Below are 16,463 nucleotides of genomic sequence, written 5' to 3' on the forward strand. Positions count from 1 at the left end.
CAATCGGAACAGGGGAGTATTGATTAAGTTTCTATTTCCGAATTGCTGGGTTCCTAAGACGAACTTTTGACCCTTCCATGCAAAACTAGTTAAGCAAACTACCCCTTTGCACTTTTACCCATCCAATGTACCTCCTACGCAGAAAAGCCTTAAAAACCCAAAACACCCATCTCACAAGCCATATTTTACAACCCAAACTCCCACACAAAATGGCTAAATCCCTACCCCTTCCCAGAGTTCTTCGCCATGCCTCAAGACCCACCTGATGTCCTGGATGGGAGCCTCAGATTCTGACTGAGTCCTCAAGGAAAGCTCGTCCCGGGAGCTGGATGAATGGCTCTCAGTGGTGAACATGCCGCTGACGTCCCGGTATACACACAACGCAATCACCTTCGATTGCTGGAGGGGTGACAACAGGTTGCCTCAGAGCAAGACACAGGATGACCTGCTCTTAACTGAGCAGCATGGAAGCAGACTCAGAATCTGGTTATGCCAAGAACCTCGGTTGAAAGCAGGCTGTGCCCCTTCTTTGTTAGAAGATCCACATTTGGAGACCTCACTAATAAGCTATGCAAACTGAGCAAACGTGAATGTTTTTTTGCACAATGTCTTCTGCTACTGCTAGCCAAGAAGAAGGGGTGATAAAAGCCCCTGCACAGAGCCTCACCATGCCAGGCACTGCTCAGTGTTTTCAAATGTATTTCTGCAAGTTAACTATACCGGTTATAATAATTTTAAAAATTTATTTATACCCCGCCATTCGCAGTTCAAAAAACTGGGCACAGGGTGGCTAACAACAAATTTAAAACACTTAATTGATACAACAAAAAACATAAAATAAAATACAGCATAAAATACAGTATAAAACGTGAATAACAATAAATTCAGAATTCAAAAATCAATTTGGGGGGAAATCCATCCAATAAGCATTAGGTGATCATCAGGGCTAGCTGGCTAAATTAGTCCTATTTGGGCCAGCGAGGAGACCAGGGGAGAATGAGCTGTGGGATCCCAGAGCGGGGAATCTTCATAAAAAGGAGAGGGGGAGGGAAGGAAGGGGAATAAAAGATCAGGCTAAATTCAAATTGAAAGCCAGGCGGAATAGCTATGTCTTACAGGCCCGACGGAAGGAGGTTAAATCCTGAAGGGCCCTGGTCTTGTGGAACAGATAATTCCACCAGGTCGGAGCCATCACTGAAAAGGCCCTGGCCCTGGGGGAGGAGGGTTAGGATCCTTTCCTTGTAAAACAAAGCAGATTGGAGATGCCACAAACTGAACCATGGGCCTTCTGCGAGTAAAATAAATGCTCTGTGGTTGAGCTGCAGAACCAGACACAGGATTTTGAGTATCCGTGATGAGATGTGACTGCGAAGCCCTCTGTATAACAAGCAGCTAATGTTTGCAGAGCACAGAGTTGAGTCTGGGATAAACACGGTGCTGTTCTAAGGGACTGTGGCCCCCTCCTGGTGCAATGGGTCAGTGTGTCTGGCTGTGAACCAGAAGGTTGGTGGTTCAAGCTCATCTAGGGACGGCTGTGGGCAAGATTCCTGCATCTCAGGGAGTTGGACTAGATGACCTCAAGCTCCCTTCCAATTCTATTGTATGATTCTACGCTTACAGAGGACCTTAAGGTCCATAAATAGCAACACCCTAGTGGTCCCGGGCCCTAAGGAAGTCAGATTAGCCTCAACCAGAGCCAGGGCCTTTTCAGCACTGGCCCCGGCCTGGTGGAACGCTCTGTCTCATGAGACCAGGGCCCTGCGGGATCTGATTTCTTTCCGCAGGGCCTGTAAGACAAGAGTTGTTCCTCCTGGCCTTTGGCTTGGAGTCAATTTGATTCCCTCCCCCTTTTTCTTTTTTCCTTTCTCCTCCTGTGATGGAACTCCTATTTGGGGATTTCCCTGGCTTTTTCTGGCCCACATAGGACCAGTTTGGAAAGTTAGCCTTGGTGAAGACTTGACATTTTCATCCCCCCAAAAGTTTTTGATTTGAGTTTCCATTGAATGAGGCTGTATTTTAATGTTTTAATGTTGTATTTTAATCTTGTTTTTAAGTTGTATTTCAATCAATTTGTTTTATATCGGGTGTTAGCCGCCCTGAGCCCGGTCTTGGCTGGGGAGGGCGGAGTACAAATGATATATATACTCACGTGATGAAGCTGCGGCTTCTGCAAGGTGAGCCGGTGTGTCCGGCCCCCGTAGGTGTCACTCTTCAGCACAAACATAGTGACCTGCCCCTCGGAGCTCATGATCACCACGTAGGGGTCGGCCACGGCACAGTGTATGATAGGCGAGCCGAGATCCACTGGGATGAAGTGCAGCTGGTTCACTGTGAGGCAGAGACAGAGGCAACTGAAAGGCAGACCAAGCCCTGATGGTAGCTCCGGCTGCCCTCCAATGGCCCCCACCCCGGACACCAACAGTCCCAGAATCCGTGGTGCTTTCAAAAGTATGTCTGCTCAAGTCTCTCTCAACAACCTCCACCGTTTCCCCTGCCTAGTGATTCAGTTTCTAGGCCAAGGGCTCTTTCCCAGAACAGCTGCCTTTAAAACCAAGCTCGAGACCTCCAGCTGCACTCACCTCCTTCCAGCAGGCGGATTCCCAGGGGAGACACCTGGACGATGTAGCGGTTCTCGCCAATGTTGCCGGCATAGACAGTGGGCCCCTGGGTGGCAAAGCCGCTGGTGTCCAGCTCCATGATTTCCTGGCCCGTCTGCAGGATCTGAGGGGGAAGGCAAAGAAGAAACAGTCGCACCCATGTGCCCTTGCAGGGAACATTTCCAAGAGGGAGATCATACAGGGGTTGCCCCCGGAAAAAGCAAGGTGTGTGTGGAGTCATGCCACCCCATAATTAATATGAAATATGAAATACTTTATTGTCACTTGTACAACTTGTATACAGGGAGATTACAGGAGCACCCCCCCCAGTCAGCTCTCTTAGTCTTAATTCCCCTCATTTACTAACGCACACCCACCAAACCCAAAAGTCAGTTGCCCTGTTGTTATCTTTTCATTCAGCAGCCTAACAGCCCATGGATAGAAGCTATTCTTTACCCTGTTGGTGCGACTAATCAGGCTTCTATATCTTCTGCCCGAGGGCAGGAGATCAAGAAAGTGCCGGCCAGGGTGTAAATCATCCCTGAGAATTTTCCTCACTCTCCTGAGGCAACGTTCTTCCGCTATTTCATCCAGCGGATTCACGGGACAGCCCATAATATCTTCTGCTGTATTCACCACCCTCTGTAGGCACTTCCTATCCGATGATGTCAAACCAGCGTCCCACACCGTGATGCAGTAGGAAAGGACACTTTCTGTTGTGGACCGGTAGAAGGAGATCATCAGGTGTTGATTGACATCGTTCTTCTGCAATAGTCTGAGGAGATGGATCCTTTGGGATTCCGAGCCCAATTCAAAGTGTTGGTGCTGACCTTTAAAGCCCTAAATGGCCTCGGTCCAGTATATCTGAAGGAGCATCTCCACCCCCATCGTTCTGCCCAGACACTGAAATCCAGCACTGAGGACCTTCTGGCGGTTCCCTCACTGCGAGAAGCCAAGTTACAGGGAACCAGGCAGAGGGCCTTCTCGGTGGTGGCACCCGTCCTGTGGAACTCCCTCCCACCAGATGTCAAAGTGAACAACTACCAGACTTTTAGATGACATCTGAAGGCAGCCCTGTTTAGGGAAGCTTTTAATGTTTGATGTATTATAGTATTTTAATATTTTTTGGAAGCCGCCCAGAGTGGCTGGGGAAACCCAGCCAGATGGACGGGGTATAAATAATAAATTATTATTATTATTATTATTATTATTATTATTATTATTATTACTATTATTATTATTATTATTGGGGCCCGAGTGAAGGGGCAGAGCAAGTTCCAGCTTTCTTCTCATGCTGCCATCCCTTGGCAGATCTGCACACCCCGCAACCTCTTTGACACAGCCCACTCGGCTGATCTCCCTCAAAACAGCCCCTTTGAGCTGCCAATTGCCTTCCCCTTAGTCACTGAAGCACACTCCGCCAAGCTCCAAAGTGGACCCGGGGCCATGCCCAACGAAAAATGCCAGCAGTCACCATGGTGGAGTCTTCCCGGCTCAGAATGAGGAAGCCGTGCCGCTTCCCGTCGTCAGCGGGCTCTGGCGGGGCCGGCTCCTTCTCTGCGCTTTCTCCCTGGGCGTCTTCCTCCTGTCGGGAGAAGAGGGTGGCCAGGGTGATGCTGTCACAAGTGCACAGAGCCTCTGCCTTTGTGGGAGAGAGGCTGGAAGGAAATCCTCCTCCTCAAAAGAAGGTGGCTCAAAGCCCCTGGGAAGTAGAGGCCATACACACCGCTGCCTCTTCCGTCTTCTGGGGCGAGATCACCGTCCACATGTCATAGCAGCCTGGGAGTTCAAAGGTTGTCACCACCTGAGGGCGGATGCTTTTCTGTTGAGAAGGAAGGAAGAAATTAGGTAGTGGCTTGCAAACCATACATTTCGAAGATCTCTATTTGAAATATGGGATAGGTATAAAAACCTATATTTGACTAAACTGCGGGAGGCAGTGGAAGACAGGAGTGCCTGGCGTGCTCTGGTCCAGGGGGTCAAGAAGAGTTGGACATGACTAAACGACTAAACAAAAACAACATAAAAACCTATTAGAACGTAAAACAGCGCAGTGATTATCTCCATTAGAAGCAATGAGTGTGAAAAAGATAAATATGAGCAAGAATTGGGTTACATATGGAAAATTAATACAAAAAGAATGGAGTAAATGGAAAATGAAACCCTATGAAGAAGTTAAAGAATATGTGGATGATTGGCTGCACTACCGCCAAGTCAATGAAATGTTTAAACAGGGTTTTAAGGGAAAAGGATTTGATGAAAACAAATCAAAATTTGAAGTGGAGATATTGAGTAATAAATGTAAAACTTTGTCTAAAATGCATAAATTGCTGCTTGAATTGAATTTGAAAGATGAGGAGGTAAAGTCAGTTATGATACATTGGGCCAAAGAATTTGAGTATAATATACAGTTAAAAGACTGGGAAAAACTGTGGAAAGAAGGATTAAAATTTATTGCATGCAATGCCTTAAAAGAAAATGTGATGAAAGTGATGTATAGGTGGTATATTACGCCTGTGAAATTAGCTAATATGTATAAAGTTAGTAATAAATGCTGGAAATGTAAAGAAAAAGAAGGAACATTTTATCACATGTGGTAGGAATGTAAAAAAGTGAAAAACTTATGGGAAATGATATATAATGAGATGAAAAAGATGTTGAAATATACATTTATTAAGAAACCAGAAGCATTTTTACTTGGCATTGTAGGAGATGATATAAACAGAAAGGATTGTAAGTTGTTTTTATATGCAATGATGGCAGCAAGAATTTTATTGGCACAAAAATGGAAGCAAGAAGAACTACTGACGAAAGAAGAATGGAGGATGAAACTGATGGACTATGCAGAATTAGATAAACTAACAGGAAGGATTCGAAACCTGCGGGACCAGAGAGTCTCAGAAGACTGGAGTAAATTTACGAACTATTTGAAAAGCAGTTGTAATGAATAGATCACGCTAGTAGGTTTGAAAGAAGTTTTGTAAGGTGAATTATTTGAAATATTGCAAAAAAGACAATGAGGAGAATCATTAGTTAAGGTAATATGAAATTAAGAAATGCATAATAAGTGGCAAATAACGGAAAATCATCAGAGGCGTTGACGGAAGTCCAAAAATATTGTATGACTTGGAATTAATAAGTTAAAAAATTAATGAAAATGTGTATGTGTGTGTGTATAAAAGAAATTAGGCAGTGGCAGACTTTGGGCTCCCAAGTTTCAGTGGTGCTTGGTGCAATGTTTAAATTCAACATTCCCTGTCTCTTGTGCTACATTCTACAGCATTGTTGTGGCGCCCCTTGCAGCACGGCACCCAATGTGACCACACCAGTAGCGCCCCCCTGAAATTAGGGCTCCAGCACTCAAGGCGGGCTCCCTTGCAGTTGTACAATTTCTGGGCAGGTAAACCAAGTATGCACCTCAAAGGGCCTGTTTATGTCTCACTGCGTGGAAGGGAGATCCATGAAGAAAAATAGCTCTGGTGTGAAATAGCAGGTCTTGATTGGCTAAACGATTGGAAGTGGAAATGGAAATATCGTATATGAGCCAAGCTAGAAAATATGATACTAAGGCAGTTGAGAAGTCAGACACCGGAAGACTTGAAGAGCCCTCTGAACAACTGCAAGACAGAGGGGTAAATGCCAAAATGGTTGTTAAAAGCTGGAACATTAGAAAGGTTGTTAAAAGCTGGAACACAGCTGGGCACAGTAGCAGGCCAAAGTCTGGAGAAGACCACAAAGGGACTCAGAAGCTGAACTGATGTTCTTCCTGATGTTTCATCGGAATCTCCTTTCTCACACCTTGAAGCCATTGCCCTCCAGAGCAGGAGAAAACAAGCCTTCTCCATCTTCCATGTGACAGCCCTTAAGATACCTGAAAATGGCTCTCATATCTCCTATCAGTCTCTTTTCCAGGCTCAACATACCCAGCTCCTTCAACCGTTCCTCATCAGGCGTAGTTTCCTCCTCCTGTGTGTTACCCCACCCACCTACTTGTTCCTAGGTGTTTATAGGCTGCTCCATTGATCTCTGGGGCAGCCCTGGTAAGCCTAGGGCATGCCGCTGCTGCTGTAGCACTGGTACCTGACCTGCGCCAGACTCTCCTCACCGACGCAGGCCTTCGCACAGTGCAATCCCTGCACTTCCCACCCCAGCAGTTCACCTGCTCGCTCACCTGAAGAACCGAGAGGGCGCCGTTCTTGCCGTATCCTGAGCACACTACGATTTCAAGGTCGGGCTCAAGGCTGTTCTGGAACTGAAGACGGACACACACAACAGACAGACACTGTTAGGTGATAGACAGTGGTGAGCTAGCCTCACTCACAGCAACTCCACAGCAAGTGTCCTTGATTTCCTCCAGGAACCCTTTGCAAGCTCCTCCGTGCCATTAGAACCCCTTGGGAGGGCAGAAGGGCCAAACCTAGCACGTTTCCCCACCCGTCTTAGGGTTCTTTCTTCAGGCACCGGACCCTGGCCCTGTCCCTACACCCAGAGCTCAGAGAAGGAACCAGCCAAGTGCACACACACCTCTTCAGAAAGGAAAGCCGGCTCCCCCATGGCGGCGTTGGCACAGGGACCGATGTTCAGGATACTGTCACAAACCTGTCAGTGTTGGGGGAGGAGAGAGAAACAGAAAAGGCACATGGGTTACCTACTGCTCAAGGAATAGCTCTGGGCAGAGGAGCAAGGATGGGAGACTCCAAAGCATTTCTGATTCCAGGTGTGCTTTGATCCATTGCCAGCTCAGAGGAATGGCATAGTATGGGGAAGGGAAGAGGAGCTGAGTCTTTAGTACAGTGGTGCCTCGCAAGACGAAAAGAATCCGTTCTGTGATTCTCTAGCAGTCTAGCGGTTTTTTCGTCTTGCGAAGCAAGCCCATTGACGGATTAGTGGATTAGCGCTTTTAGCGGATCAGCTGATAAGCGGCTTAGCGGCTTAGAAAAAAGGGGGAAAGGGGGGGAACCGCAGGAACTCGCAAGACATTTTCGTCTTGCGAAGCAAGCCCATAGGAAATTCGTTTTGCGAAGCACCTCCAAAATGGAAAACTCTTTCGTCTAGCGAGTTTTCCGTCTTGCGAGGCATTTGTCTTGCGGGGCACCACTGTACTGAGTTTCCCAACTCTCTTGCCCTTCTTCCGTCACCCCAGGAAAAGAGAGCATGCCTGCCATAAGCAGGTTTGTATCTTGTCCTCAGAAGCTACATTTAAATGGTACCTCGAAAGAATAGGTGGCAAGTTGGGTCCCAGACTGGGCTTCGCTGCCATACACCTCGATCTCATCCACCTCGTCCTGAGGAGTTGACTTTCCCCCTGCAGAGGACACATTAGGATGTGGGTAGGAGAAGCCTTGGGATTAGCTCTGTGCCTCCTCTGCATAGCTTTCCTTCTCTTGCACACTCCACTCAACAGCTCTTCCTAGGTACTTCCATTTAGGATATAGTTCTGTTCCACCTTAAAAGGAGCAGGCATGACAAGTTGTGTGTCACATGCCTGTTTACTTCCAGCACAGGCTTGCTGGGAACTTCCGTTTGTATATTGCTTTTGCTATCCTGCTGTTTGCTGGAGACGAAGGGAAGCAGACATGTTTTTCCTTTGTTCCTGAACTATGCTGAATAAACGCCTGTAAATAATGCTTACACATGTCTCTGTCCGCCACTTCCGTTGTGAAGATTTATTCACTCTGCTGATAAGAGCGTGCCGAGTCTCTAAACGTATCTAAGGCTCGTGTCGCTGACTGATGCTGTACTGGAGATTACCCGGCTGCCGGCCGGTGGCTGGAACCAGCTGGGGGCCTGCCAAATGCCCCCGTCTCCCCGGCAGTATCCCAACACTTCCCCCCCTTTTACGACCCACTCCCCAGAACACCAGGAGCCGGTAATTTGTACCGGATCCCCCAGCATCCCCTCTCGTTGGCTCTGGGGCAGAGCCACCTACCCGTCCAGTTTGCAGTCTGCTCCACACGTTTCTTCTTGACTGGAGGCTCCTCCTGCAGGCAGAAGGAAGTTACATGCTGACAAAAGGCAGGGGACTCACCAAGTTCGACTTCCCTTGGAAGCCAACAGGCGAAGAGTTTCCAGCTGAAACCTCCATTCATTCACGGCAGTCAGTGTATTAGCTGCTTTGCTCTCCCTTCAACCAACACCCACTCAAGTACCGGACTCCCCTTCCCTATGCCTCCCCCCAAACGCTCTCTGTGGCTGGGCCAGATTCTTTTCTTTTTAAAAAAATTGATACAGCAAGAAAAAAGAAAAAACACAAATACCAAATTACACACAGGAATAACCACAGACACGTAATTTTCTTAACAAACAATAAAACATAAATTGGTCTTAACACTAAAGACCCAACCTCCCGTCTAGTCCATATTTTGATTTCATATTACTTATTGCCAATACACGCTTTTATCATAATTAAACTTTTTCTTAATATATCTTATTTCTTATTTCTACCTTGCAACTATTACTGAAGTTCCTTGAATGCTGCAACAGAATTTAAACTACTATATTTACTTTTCAAATATTCTTTGAAAACCTCCCATTTTGAGACAAATTCCTGTTTTGATTTATTCTTTATTTTTTTCTGATAGACCATCTAGTTTGGCATATTCTATCAGCTTTTGGATCCAATCTTGTATAGAGGGGATTTCATTACTCTTCCAGAACTCTTGCTGCCGCCGTTGCATATAAAAAGATATCCTTCCTCTTTTGTGGAGTATCCAGATCTGTTATTCCCAGGAGGTAGGCCTCTGGTTTTTTATTAAAAGAGACCTTTAGCATTTTTTGCAGTTCTGCATGAATACTCTCCCAGAATACCTGTATTTTCCTACATATCCACCACATATGGTAGAAAGTTCCTGAGTTATCTCCGCATCTCCAACAATTACTTGACACATTTTTATACATTTTCAAAAGTTTCCATGGTGTTAGGTACCATCGGTGTTGCATTTTTTGAAAGTTCTCTCTAATCGTATAACAATTTGTGAATTTCCAATTGATTTTCCATAAGTTTTCCCATTGGGCCATGGTTATTGAATGGCCAAAATCCTGTGACCAAGTGGCTGGGCCAGATTCAAGCAGCACTGGACAGGAAGGCTGCCTGGGGTTTGTCCTGCAATGGGGGGTGGGGGAAGCTTCTAATGCAACGCTGTTCTTTAAGTAAATGGGGCAGGCCAGGTCCCAGGTGAACTCACCGGCTTCTCTGCGGGGTCCTTGGCAACGCTCATGGGGGTCTCCTGCAGCTTCTCTGTGTATTTGAGGAGGAGGGAGTTGCCGAGACGTGAGCCCAAGAAGAGGTAGCCGGGGTCCATGGTGATCATCTGAGATGCGAAAGGTAGAAGGGACAGGGTGGGGAGACGGAGTGTCAGACAAGGCTCATGGGAGAAGCGGGCAAAGAGGCATCAAAAGGGAGCAGGGGGCGCCCAGAGGCACCTGACTCTGCCAGTGCCTGGCCTAATGGAGCTTACGCAAGTGGTGAGGACGCTGGCTGCCGCCTTGTCGAAGTGGAAGGATCGGACGCTCCGCATGCCGTCGGTGATGAGGGTCAGGACGTAGCTAGGGAAAGGGAGGGAGGAAGGGAGGCAGGTGAAGGGATCCCATTGGCAGAGGGCAAGCAGTGTCTGAGCAAGAAAGCTTGCAAGGAGCCCTGTCAAACATGTGGTGGCCTGGGGAGGCTCAACCCCAGGCTATTGGCCCCTCTCTCACTGAACACAAAGCATAGGGGGGTGGGCTAGATGATTCCTTAGGTCCCTTCCAACTATAAAATTCTATGAGAGGGAGACAACACGATTCAAGGTAAAGGCCAAAAGACCAACCACACACTGGACTCCTTCTCCCACTGCCGATTTTCTATTTGTTTTAGCTGCCCTACCATACTCTCCCTAGGTGGGTCTAGAAGACTAATTTTCTCCTCTACGTTAACTGAAATTTGCAACTGCCACACACTGGCAACTAAGCAAAACTAGGCTGTCTGAAAGGGTCCGGCTCCAGAGGTTTGCAATGTGTTGCCCAAGAAAAACGGCAAAAAGCCGAGTGTTGCAGCTGTTCAGGCAGCCAAGTTCCACCCGACTCCCACCCACCAGGGACACTGCAAACAGTTAAGTTTAAAGAACATGCATTCAACTAAAGCAAACTCAGCCCTGCCCAAGACTGGAGCCGGGTGTCCAATAATCTCTTTCATAGGACATTGGCTAGCAGATGCAAACATTTTCTCTTCCACTTCTTTCTCTCTCTCTGGTGCTTTGAAGAAATATGTGCTCTTGCCTCTCCATCCCCCATGTCAGGCTCGTCTTTGGGCTTTAAATTTATTTGCTAAGCCATGAAATATTTACCTACTTCACTGCACTGAGGGGGACAGAAACAGAACCCGGGGAGAAAGAGGTCAGCCTGACTTAGCTACAGGCTCAGGCTGCCTCCCAGCACATGACAACATCAAAAGCAGAATCTCTTTCCAATGGGCTGGATGTTTACGGTCCAAGAGAACCGGGAGCAGCAAGCAGCTTGCCTGCCTCTGGCCAAGTGAGCAGAGCTGCAGAGCAGAAACATCCCAGGTCTGAACAGAACAGCTCCCTGCTGGAAGCTGGCAAAGGTAATTGTGCCTGGTGACCCGAGAGCAATCCGAAGCCTTACATCTCCCCTCCTTTCAGCGAGATGACCATCTTGTCGTAGGAGATGAAAGCCGCCTGGGCACAGTCCAGTGTGATTTTCACTCCCTCTTGGATCCCTGTAAAGAGGAGGAAGGCATCAGCAGAGCCCAAAGTAGCAGGACACAGGGGCAGGACTCAGGACGCTCCCCTTTGGAAAGGTAGCCTGGTCTGAGCACTTTCCCTCATGCAGTTCTGCTTGGGGTTATAAGCGTTCTATCCACTTACCAGGTTTGCAACGAGAGTTCACAGCCTGCTAACCGGGGCAGAATTTCAGAAGCTGAAAGTGTGTACACACACTAGTAAAGTCATACCTCGGGTTGAATGTGCTTCAGATTGAGTGCTTTCGGGTTGCGCTCCGTGGCAACCCGGAAGTAATGGAGCGCGTTACTTCCAGGTTTTGCCACTCGCGCATGCGCAGGCGCTCAAAATGATGTCATGCACGGAAGCGGCAAAACGCGACCCACGCACGCGCAGGTGCGCCGTCGCGTCTTACGTTCTATTCAGGATGCGAACGGGGCTCCGGAACGGATCCTGTTCGCATCCCGAGGTACCACTGTACACATCTCTAGTCCTAATGATTAAGGGTTGCACTGGAAAGTTTGCAAAGGATGCCATGTGGTTCCTATCCCATCCCCTGCCTCTCCAATAAAAGCCATGTTTTAAAACCTGCGCCAGAAGTGACATAACAGGTAGTATTCTCTGTTGAACAGCATCTGGTTAAGGGCACGAGATTAGGAGTTCGCTGCTCTCCTTTTCTGTCCACTCATGGGTACAGGAAAGTAAAACTGGTAGGGCAGGGAAAGGGTCCTATATAGAGCTAGCTGCTCAGTTTGAGCCCATAAGGATCAGGAGCACAGTGGCCATACCTCCAGGGCCACCAGTAGCAGTAGCTTGCCAACATCCAATAACCTCTGTGGCAAGGAGCACCTATTATCAAATTTAGGTAGGTACACCAACAGCACACTTTCCTGGACAGGAATAGCTTAGCCACTGTGATTCATGTGTTGGTAACCTTGGGTTGCCATATTTCAAAAAGTGGGGGTGGTGGTGGGAAGAGTGGCCAGGTTGCAGAGTGGGGCAGGTGGAGGCACACATATTTACACCTGTGTTGAGTGAGCGCACTGGCTGCTGATCAGCTCCCAGGCCAAGTTCAAGGTCTTGCTGTTAACATATAGAGCCCTGAACAACTTGGGACCGGATGACCTTTGTGAAAGATCACTTGCTCCTGTAAAGATCAGTAAGATCATCTGGGGGAAATTCTACTTGCAGCACACAACCCTGCAGAATATTGTAGGGCAAGGACCCCAAAACAGGCCTTTCCTGCGGTTGCCCGACACTGAAAATCCCTTCCCTTTGCTATGCAGAGCAGCAGCCATCAGTTGCTTTAGACGTCTTATAAAGGCAAATCTTTTTGCCCAGACTTTTTCTGGCTCATGAGACTGGACCCTGATCTTTGACTACGAATTTCATGCATCTCTGCTGGACTTGTTTTTGTATCTGTTTATACGCTTTTGTGTTGTTTTGTTGATTTTAGGTTGCATTTTTGTTTTAAGGTGTGTTGTTTTCATATTGTGCACTGTTGAGGGATCTTTAAAATATGAAGCGCTTTAGACCTTCTTTTTGATAGAAGGGAAGGAAAGCAGCGAGGCCTACTTAGCGGGAAGACGGTGGTGCCGTTGGTGAGGCTGTTGAGGGACACGCCGTAAGGCGGCACGCTCTGGTTCAGGTACAGCAATGAGTTCACCGCAAAGATCACAACTCCACCTAGAGGAGGAAGGAAGGGGAGAGGAGAGTTAGGCCAAGACGGAGTTGTCACTCTTGAGCCGCAGGGTTCAAGCTGGTGGAAAGTGAGCTTGTCTACGGTGTCCTCTGAGTAAGGGAGGCTGCTGTCCAGAACACACACCCTATCTGAAAAATATGCTAGACCCATCTAGCGCATTATCACCTACTCTGACTGGCAGAGGCTGTTCAAGGGTCTCAGGTGCGTGCCTTTTCCAAAGATCTCTTTTTAAGGGGAGATACTGGGACACAGGTGGCGCTGTGGGTTAAACCACAGAGCCTAGGACTTGCCAATCAGAAGGTCGGCGGTTCGAATCCCTGCAATGGGGTGAGCTCCCGTTGCTCGGTCCCTGCTCCTGCCAACCTAGCAGTTCGAAAGCACGTCAAAATGCAAGTAGAGAAATAGGTACCGCTCCGGCGGGAAGGTAAACGGCGTTTCCGTGCGCTGCTCTGGTTCTCCAGAAGTGGCTTAGTCCTGCTGGCCACATGACTGGCTTCCTTGGCCAATAAAGCGAGATGAGTGCCGCAACCCCGGAGTCGGCCACGACTGGACCTAATGGTCAGGGGTCCCTTTATCTTTACTGGCAACTGAACCTGAGAGCTTATGTGCGTTATGGGCCTCCCCGCACTGTCTAACCACCTTTGCCACAATTTGGGATTTCCACTCAAAATGGAAATCCCTCCCCCAAGATCTTCACAGCTTCTAGCCACCTTGTTCTCCCCACGCACAAGTGCCTGCGCCACCTCCCCCTCTCCACACAACAAGTGGGAAGAAGCTGTTCCTCTCACCAATGGGCTTGGGTACCGCCAGGGCCTGGGTGCAGTCGAAGGGCAGGTTGCTGAGAGACCAGATGACCGGGTGGACCTTCTGCATGATGTTCAAGGAGATGGCCACAATGCTGCAGGTGTCCTGGCGCACAGCCACCCGCCTGAAGAGTGACAAGGAAAGAGCTCCGCAACTTGACATCGCTGTCCGCACAGCCTAGCATGTGGGGCAGGTGCAGTCAAGGTGAGCCGAAACTGGGGAAGGTGGTAGGAGGAGAGGAGCAGACATTGGCAGCATCAGGTTCCAAGAGAATGAAGCGTCAGCAAGACGTTTTGTAAGGAGAACTACAGTGGTACCTCGGGTTAAGTACTTAATTTGTTCCGGAGGTCCGTACTTAACCTGAAACTGTTCTTAAGCTGAAGCACCACTTTAGCTAATGGGGCCTCCCGCTGCTGCCGTGCCGCCGGAGCACGATTTCTGTTCTCACCCTGAAGCAAAGTTCTTAACCTGAAGCACTATTTCTGGGTTAGTGGAGTCTGTAACCTGAAGCGTATGTAACCCGAGGTACCACTGTATTTGAAATATTGCAAGAAAGACTATGAGGAGAATTATTACTTAATGACAATTAAGAGTAATAGAGAAATTAAGAAAGGCAGAATAAGTGATAAAGAACGAAAAATGATCAGAAGTGTCGATGGAAGTCTAAAACATTGTATAAGACAAGAAATTATGTTATATGATTGTTGGAAATGATACTTTTTTAAAAACCCAATAAAAATGTATATGTAAAAAAGAGAATGAAGCGTCAGGTGGTGCTTGGGAGGGAGCAACATTGAAGGGGACAGAAGTGGAAGCAAAAGCCCCAGGTTTTGTCCCAGCATTGACATACCACGTCTGGCAAAGGGCACAGACTCCCTCCAACCAGTGGAATTTGCTGCCAAGGAGTGTGGTGGAGTCTCCTTCTTTGGAGGTCTTTAAGCAGAGGCTTGACAACCATATGTCAGGAGTGCTCTGATGGTGTTTCCTGCTTGGCAGGGGGTTGGACTTGGTGGCCCTTGTGGTCTCTTCCAACTCTAGGATTCTATGATTCAACCACAGAGCTCATTTCCTAACACAACAGTGGGATTCATCTGTACTGAGACCCACAGCTCTCCCTTGGCTATCTGCAGACTGAGTTTAGCTTTTCGAGGCAGACACAGAGGAGCACAGGAAGCTGCCACATACCAAGTTATACTGTTGGTCCACCTAGCTCAGTAGTGTCTACACGGATTGGCAGCAGCTCTCCAGAATTTCAGGTAGGAGACCTTCTGCACGCAAAAAAGATGCTCTAGCACTGAGCTGCAGTGCCAGTTCCTTTTTCTTGTGACGGGGGGCTAGCTGGCCAGCACTTGTTCTGGGGCAAAGCTAACAACAGAGAGGGAGGAGGAAGGCAAGACATACCCAGGCCAGGTCTGGTTGGGCTCAAAGAGGATGAGCAGGGTGGGCTCATAGTAGCCATACAGGAACTGCATGTCGATGATGTTGAGCAGCTTCTCGTCTAGCTCCCGCACGTCAATGATGTAGCTGGGCAGAAAACTTGACTTCTGTCTGCAACAAGAGATATCACCAAGAGTTCACAGGGGCCAAATACACCCCAGGGTTCCCAAGGCGCACGCTTGAGAAACTGTCACGAGCTGCACAAAGTACCCATTTCACAGATGAAAAACTGGCAATGCGGCACGAATTACTCTTGCTTTGAGCCCTTACTTGCAGTTTTCCGACCTCCCCGCCCTGTACTGAGGTCCCTTTCTCCTCTAAATGCCACCCTGTGAGGATACCCAGAGCTTACGGGGTTAACAGCTCAAGGGGAAATGACGTCCTGTCACTGCGGGTGTGTTCGCATCTTTGTTATGTGAACACTTTTACTTTCTGTTTTGGCTGCGACAGGAGAAGCATCATGTCTTCGCTCTCTCTTGGTTGAAGTGTTTGTTTACTGCTGTACGATAAAGCTTCGTAGAATAGAAGCTGTTGTACGAGAGTTTTACTGCCTGGCTGAGATTCCTTCAACACAGGCACACCACTGCACAAGATATTCTGATGTAGCCGGCAGACGCAGGTTGGCACAGTGGAAACGGTCTGGACGCCACAACAGCCCCGCTGTTCACAGCCTTGACAGACTCTCAACGGAACACACCCATTCTGAGACCCTGATTATTTTAAATGCTACCTCAGTGCAGAGCCAAGGCAGCCCTTACCCTTCTCCCATGACGCCTTCGTGCTCATCCGTCAGGGTCTCTCGGCGGAATGGCAGCACCACCAGCCTTGTGCCATAGATGAGCATCACCGCACAGCGCCCATCAGGGTCCACCCGCACTTTGGGGATGTGGACGTTCTGCACAAAGCCATCCTGGGGGAGAGACAGAGCAGGCCAGGAGTACCGGGCAGGGCAACACAGAGGGAGCAGGAGACCCTTCCTTTTAATCTGCTGTGCTCCCTTGGGTCTGGAATACACGGTGACTCTCAACCCACGGAACTTACCCAAATGCATGGATAGGCAAACTAAGGCCCGGGGGCTGGATCCAGCACAACTGCCTTCAAAATCCAGGCCGCACACGGTCCAGTAATCAACATGTTTTTACATGAGTAGAATGTGTGCTTTTATTTAAAATGCATCTCTGGGTTATTTGTGGGTCATAGGAATTTGTT

The 16,463-nt window shown here is 48.3% G+C and overlaps 1 protein-coding gene across 1 annotated transcript in view; it reads right to left on the reverse strand.

Annotated features, from left to right (window-relative positions):
- Positions 1–16,463, reverse strand: part of CPSF1 (cleavage and polyadenylation specific factor 1) — a 42,459-nt gene that overhangs the window by 15,142 nt on the left and 10,854 nt on the right. Inside the window, exons 6-21 of the mRNA XM_082235466.1 lie at positions 16,013–16,164; positions 15,219–15,365; positions 13,802–13,941; positions 12,887–12,997; positions 11,217–11,310; positions 10,055–10,142; positions 9,782–9,907; positions 8,527–8,578; positions 7,808–7,902; positions 7,122–7,196; positions 6,769–6,849; positions 4,324–4,419; positions 4,072–4,182; positions 2,580–2,721; positions 2,150–2,328; positions 263–399 (exon numbers count right to left, since the gene is read on the reverse strand). Of these exons, the coding sequence (XP_082091592.1) occupies positions 263–399; positions 2,150–2,328; positions 2,580–2,721; positions 4,072–4,182; positions 4,324–4,419; positions 6,769–6,849; positions 7,122–7,196; positions 7,808–7,902; positions 8,527–8,578; positions 9,782–9,907; positions 10,055–10,142; positions 11,217–11,310; positions 12,887–12,997; positions 13,802–13,941; positions 15,219–15,365; positions 16,013–16,164 (1,826 nt within the window). The remainder of the gene's footprint in view (positions 1–262; positions 400–2,149; positions 2,329–2,579; positions 2,722–4,071; positions 4,183–4,323; positions 4,420–6,768; positions 6,850–7,121; positions 7,197–7,807; positions 7,903–8,526; positions 8,579–9,781; positions 9,908–10,054; positions 10,143–11,216; positions 11,311–12,886; positions 12,998–13,801; positions 13,942–15,218; positions 15,366–16,012; positions 16,165–16,463) is intronic.

The sequence above is a fragment of the Podarcis vaucheri genome (genome assembly GCF_965113315.1).
Source record: "Podarcis vaucheri genome assembly, chromosome: 8".
Taxonomy (NCBI): Eukaryota; Metazoa; Chordata; class Lepidosauria; order Squamata; family Lacertidae; genus Podarcis; species Podarcis vaucheri.